Source organism: Quercus suber, unplaced genomic scaffold (assembly GCF_002906115.3).
Source record: "Quercus suber isolate HL8 unplaced genomic scaffold, Cork oak 2.0 scaffold_1057, whole genome shotgun sequence".
Lineage (NCBI taxonomy): Eukaryota > Viridiplantae > Streptophyta > Magnoliopsida > Fagales > Fagaceae > Quercus > Quercus suber.
Window position 1 is genome coordinate 84546 of NW_027070465.1, and position 5980 is coordinate 90525.

The 5980-nt window shown below is 34.0% G+C and overlaps 1 protein-coding gene across 1 annotated transcript; it reads left to right on the plus strand.

The window, feature by feature from the left end:
- The first annotated feature begins 381 nt into the window (after positions 1 to 381).
- Positions 382 to 5590, plus strand: LOC112028688 (Golgi apparatus membrane protein-like protein ECHIDNA). Its single transcript, XM_024061373.2, has 6 exons — positions 382 to 543; positions 924 to 986; positions 1067 to 1270; positions 1425 to 1484; positions 2823 to 2949; positions 5132 to 5590. Exons 1-6 carry the CDS (start codon positions 529 to 531, stop codon positions 5218 to 5220), a joined length of 558 nt encoding a protein of 185 aa, XP_023917141.1. The 5' UTR covers positions 382 to 528; the 3' UTR covers positions 5221 to 5590.
- Positions 5591 to 5980: the final 390 nt, after the last annotated feature.

Consider the following 5980-nt stretch of genomic DNA (forward strand, 5'->3'; position numbering starts at 1 on the left):
CAATTGATGATGTAATTACCACAAATTTTTTTACAACTATCTTATATAACAAATTATAATTAGCTGACTTTCATTTTCACATGAATCAATGATTTATTCATCCACCGCATGTAGTTTCAGAGTTTTGGTAAAATTGTGTCGGTTATGCTTGTGATATTAGGGGTCTATTTGTTATCGTTGTTTAAACAACAGTTTTCAGTGTTTAAACAATATTACACATATTTTTATACACTTTTTCGCCCACTTATATTTTCAAAAAATACAAATAACATTACTAGAAATTTCTTACCAAACGGGCTTTAGATTTTTTGAAAATATAAGGGTTAAAATGATGTACCCAGCAGCTCCCTAATAAGTTGTTAAAAAAAAAAAAAAAAAAAAATGCAAAGCAATATAGCTGGGCAAAAGTAGCAGAAAGTAGAAAGTAGAAAGCAGAGAAAAGAAAATTTAGAAAAACGAAAACTGAGGAAGCAGAAAAGTTGGCAATATTGAGTGAGTATTCAGAATTCACACAGATCGTTTTGCAAAATGGATTTAAGCCAGGTAATCCCAACCAGATCTCTCGTTCTTTTTCTTTTAAACCGAAATTCATCCTCATTCTCTCGCTACATTTACATTGCTCAATTCTTGAAAACTACTAGCTAGTAGCTACATCTTAGATCTGTGAATTCTTAATTTATTGGACAAAAAGGCATGGTGGATCTATCTCTGTCGGCCAAATTTTGTGTCTTAGGAGGAGGATCCCCTACTACTACTACTACATTTATTTTTGAAATCCATAGAGATTATTTAATGGAGAATGTAAGATGTAGTTTTAGAAATTTTGAAAATGTAGATTTAAATCTCACTGTGTACTAGTACTACTACAACAATAATCCAAAATTTTGTTGGGGGTTTGATATAAGGTACATTTGTTTGTGCAGGGTGTGGGTGTGGGGGAGAACTATGCCAACCCAAAGACATGCTTCTTTCACGTGCTTTTCAAGGTTAGCATTTTTATGTCTTCATCTTCTTCACAAACAATCAGCTTTAACTTGCTACTTGCTATTGTAAAATCTGGTGACAGGCTGCAGCTTTGGCTTTCTACATTCTCTCCACGCTGTTCTTTGATAGCTTTGTTATAATCTTTGTGGTCACTGTAATTCTTGCCGCTCTTGATTTTTGGGTAGTCAAGAACATCAGTGGCCGGATCTTAGTTGGGCTTAGATGGTGGAATGAGATAGATGAGAAGGGTGAGAGCCTGTGGAAATTTGAGAGCCTTGACCAACAGGTTGGAAAGATATGCATGTCATAATTGCCTTCTCATTTCAGATCTTGGCTTTGTTATCATGTCATTATATTTGATTATGGTATCATCATGCTCACTTGACCATATTTTTCAACCATTATGTGTTTACGTTTTTTTGTTTTGTTCTTGTCCGCAGTCATTGTCTCGGATGAACAGAAAGGACTCATGGCTATTTTGGTGGACATTGTACATTAGTGTAAGTATATATAGGTTAAAATGTTGCATAAGACTGTCTTGCAGTACTTTTTAGTTGCTTTAATTTTCACGGAGATCATAAATTAGAAGGCAAGCTTGTGCAATAATGAATTCAATGAGCGTGAAAGATATAGACTGCAAAATTGGCTTTTGGAACTATGTTTCGCATGTTATATGTACATTATGCTGTTAAAAGACTAGAGCAATTTGGACTTCTTTTAGAAAGTATATAATTCATTCAAAAGCACAAAAGCAGGTAGTTTCATTTCTCTTGTGTATGTGCTTCGGCACTGTTCACTTCCCATTCTTTTAATGCTTTAATTGTCTAAAAGAAAAATAATTTGAGGATGGATGGATATGTCTGAGAGGCTTATTTTTTCTTTTTTTCTTTTTTGTGTTGGCCTTACCTATCATATTTAAGGACAAAATTACAGGACAAATCACTAAAATAGTAGTGATCAAATGTACCTCATGCTGGGTCCTTAAGGAATAAAACATGTACGTGTTGCCGTGGTTGATGCGAGGATGTTGAGGAAGATAAGTTACAAGACAAGCATGATATTTTACAATGATAGGATGGAAACTTGAATATTTTCCAATTGATGACAGTTCAAGACTTCAAGTTTGTTGGGAAAAGCTTGGTCATGTATGAGTAAGAGTGGAAGACAACTGAATATCTGAACATAGGGGAGGCTTTACAGCTTAAGGACAGTGTAAGACTCAGTAAGAGCAGGGGGAGGGCCATGAAAAAACAAGGATTATTGCATTAACAAATGAAATAATGATGTTGGCCTAAGGTTGATATAAGTGGAGACATGAAATATCAATAAGGATCCCTTATTGGAGTTGCATGTTTTGCAGATGAGTGACTGCTTGGGGAAAATGAAAGAATTTGGAAGCTATCATATTATGTGGAATAAATAGCTGTTAAAAGATAGGAAGGTTAGCAAAAGGCTTGACTGATGATTTATACTTCATTTCCTGGACTTAAAATATGGTATCATGAAGTCTGAACTACACTTTATTGCACTACGTCTTACTTCTGAGTAAAATGAATGCATGTCTAGAGTTAAAAATACTGATCAATTTCTATCAAATTTTGTTTACAGTTATATTTATGTCTTCGGCACCTTTTGCATTATAAAACAATGTAGATAAGTAATAATCAATATAAACAGAGTAAATTTAAAAATGTTTAGGGTACAAATCAATTAATCCTAATACACATGTAACACACACACACACACACACATATAGGTTAAGCACAAAAATACACTTTCTGTTAATTTCCTGTCACTCATCCTATTAAGCACAAAAATATGTTTTTCTCATCATGCAGGCAGTTGCTTGGATCATCCTAGGAATATTTTCAGTCATCAGGTTCGAACCTGATTACCTCCTCATTACAGGGGTTTGTTTGAGCCTCAGTATTGCAAACATTGTTGGATTCACTAAATGCCGCAAAGGTATAGAACCCTGACCTTTTAATTTACATTAGAATTTAATTTAATGCTTTGACGCCAACACCGATAATGCTTAACTAACTAGCCAAAGTATGATTTTCTTGTTATGGAAAGATTTAGGTAATGATAGACACCATCCATCTCCACCTAGAAAATGGATCACTCATAAGTGGTGCCTGCCTTAAGGCAGTTTGCCTATTTGTTGGATTGACCATTTGAATATGAACAAATTCTTCCCACATGTTTTGGGTTTGGATAGGTAAGGAATCCTTTTAGAGATTAATCTTACTTTTGGGAAACTGTTTTTGGACTGCTGATTAATGATAGACACCTCTCCACCTAGAAAATGCATTGCTCATAAGTGGTGCCTGCCTTAAGGCAGTTTTCCTATTGTTGGATTGACCATTTGAATACGAAAAATTCTTCCCACATTTTTTCTAGTTCTCAAGTGGGTTTGGATAGGTAGGGATCCTTTTAGAAGATTAATCTTACCTTTGGGAAACTGTTTTTGGACTGCTGAACTGGTCAACGATTTTGTTTTTGGTGCAATATTTTGGTCTTGACATTCTGAATGTATTTGGAAGGTCATTGGAAAAAATTCAATGTGTGTGTGTGTGTCTATATATATATAATAAAAGTTGTGTTCTACGTGCTGTGGTTGTGCTAAGTGGATGTCCTCTCCTTTTTTCTTTATATGTTTTTTTCATTTTTTTCTCCTATTTTCATGTGACACACTATAAGTACATCAAAATTATGTTTGTTTCACATGAAGCTCTACTACCAAAGTTTCAAGAAGTTTAAAAATACTATTCTCATTAGAAATCTATTATCAAAAGTTTTCTAGAAATTTAAAAAGAAATGCATTAGTTATTTCAATTTTTTAAAATCATCTGCCTTAAAATTTTTTTTTAATAATTTTTTTTCTTTTTTTAATTAATCTATTCATTGCATGAGCATGATGCTTGTGTTTAGTATAAAGTAAGCCAATGCCCTCTATCATAAATGACGCATCCTCACCTTCTAAGAGCAAGATGAAAGGTTACGTCATGATTCACAGGGTACATCATACATGTGTATTATATATATATATATAAATATTAGTATAAAGTAAGTTCAACCAATATACCCATGAAATTGGTCACTAAAAATACTGTCTCTAGAGTAAATTTGCTACACCCTCCACCAACTTTTGTGGGACACATGTTTTGCCATGTCACAGAACAATAACCTTTCCCTTAGATTCCTGTCATGCATGGTTCCAGATGTTATAGTACCCTTCCAATGTATGACCTCAAACGCGTGACCTCACTTTTTTTTTTCCAATTGAAATTTATGCAAACTTTGACTCTCAAGCACTAGATGGATCATGAATGGAACCGCTTTCAATGACTAATCTATTTCTTTAATTCCCCCTGCAAAGTTTCAATGTCTAATCAACTGAATATTATCAAAAAGTTTTACCTATATCTACCTTCTTCTCTCAAAAAAAGTTTTTCCTATAAAAAAATATCTAATCAACTTAATTTATCAAAGCACAGCAAATATGGGAAGATATATAATCAAACAGTGTCAGTGATGAAATGAGCCCCACAAAGAGTCAAAAAATTCAAATTATGTGTTGTTCATACTGCCTCAGACATTGTGGAAACAGGCATAAACAACGCAGAATGTCATCTAGTATAATCAGCGAGTTAAGGCTTATTTTTTCAATCTAACTTGGAGCCTTGCACCCAAACTAGAATAGTTATAACCTGTTTTTATTTTTTTATTTTTCCCACAAAAAGTAGTTAGGAACTCACTATTTTGCCTCACAAAACATAATAAGATGTTTCTGGAAGACAAATTCTAATGTTCTCCAATGCTAAGGAAGGTTACCGGCATATCTTTTCATGTCTGGCTATATTCATATTGACCTGAAATCCCATTACTATGATAATACTTGGTCATCGTTTCCAATGATTCAGCCAGCTTTATAGAAAAAGAATCATTACATGGAACAAATTCCTTTTCATCTCTCTTATCATATTAGTTTGTCTCATCGAACAAATTCCTTTCTGTATATGTATATTATTTTATGTAGTTATGAATTATGGGAAAATGTAGCCAACATTTTCAACTGCCACTTGTTGGCTTCACTACGCCTTATTTCTTTCCTTATCTTGAAAAGTTCTTTGTCTATTTTCAGATGCCAAGAAGCAGATTCAAACATTTGCCTCCCAGACAATTGCAACTCGTCTGTCATCTACAATTCAGTCAGCATTTAGTGTGGTATAAGTTGTTTGAGAGGAAAAGAGCTTACCAAAACTATATTGGTCATACTGCTTAACCAAGATTTAAGAAGTGAATGAATTGATCCCATATACTCCTTATCATGAACTGGGCTTCTTTGAATATTTTCGATAGGCTTCTGCAGAAATATCTCCCCTCTCGCCCTTGTTTGTTTTATCAATTTTTTCGATGACCAACATTAGATAAATGTTGTTACCAGTTACTAGGATTTCTCAATGCATTTTCATTGTATATCCTCATGTTGGGAAGCTTGAATTTCTACACCTTCCTGACCCAAAAAAGAACAAATATGTAAAGCTAAAACTTCTTGTAACCCATTGAAATGTGATAATGTTAATACCCATTGATAAACTTAGTAATGTTCTGAGTACTTTTGGTTATGCATGAAGAGTTGGAAAACCTAGTTGAAATTTTGTGTGATTGTCATCAGTGAAAATTAGCTTATCTTCCTTTCACAGAGATGTTAGTATGAGGTCCATTATGCGGTATAAAAAAAAAAGGGGTCAATTGTGTGTGCAAAGTGAGAAGGAAATTGAGCCAGCATTCCCTTGTGGAAATTGGAATGTGAATGTTGTCGGAAAATAGGTCCTTGTAGGGGGTATCAAGGGGCTTGCGTATCTTTGGGTAGAGTTGCCTGGAATATGAGATGAGATGCTCCCCCGATAGGATAAAATACTATGCCAAGAAATTGTAAGCTTAAAGATTTTCTATGTTGAATTATTGATCCCTAACGTCAAAAGTGCTA

Excerpts from the sequence above, each read along its gene's own strand:
- LOC112028688 (XM_024061373.2), top strand. Across the intron at positions 987-1,066 it reads TCTTTCACGTGCTTTTCAAG|GCTGCAGCTTTGGCTTTCTA; the intron begins GTTAGCATTTTT and ends ATCTGGTGACAG. Across the intron at positions 1,485-2,822 it reads GGTGGACATTGTACATTAGT|GCAGTTGCTTGGATCATCCT; the intron begins GTAAGTATATAT and ends CTCATCATGCAG.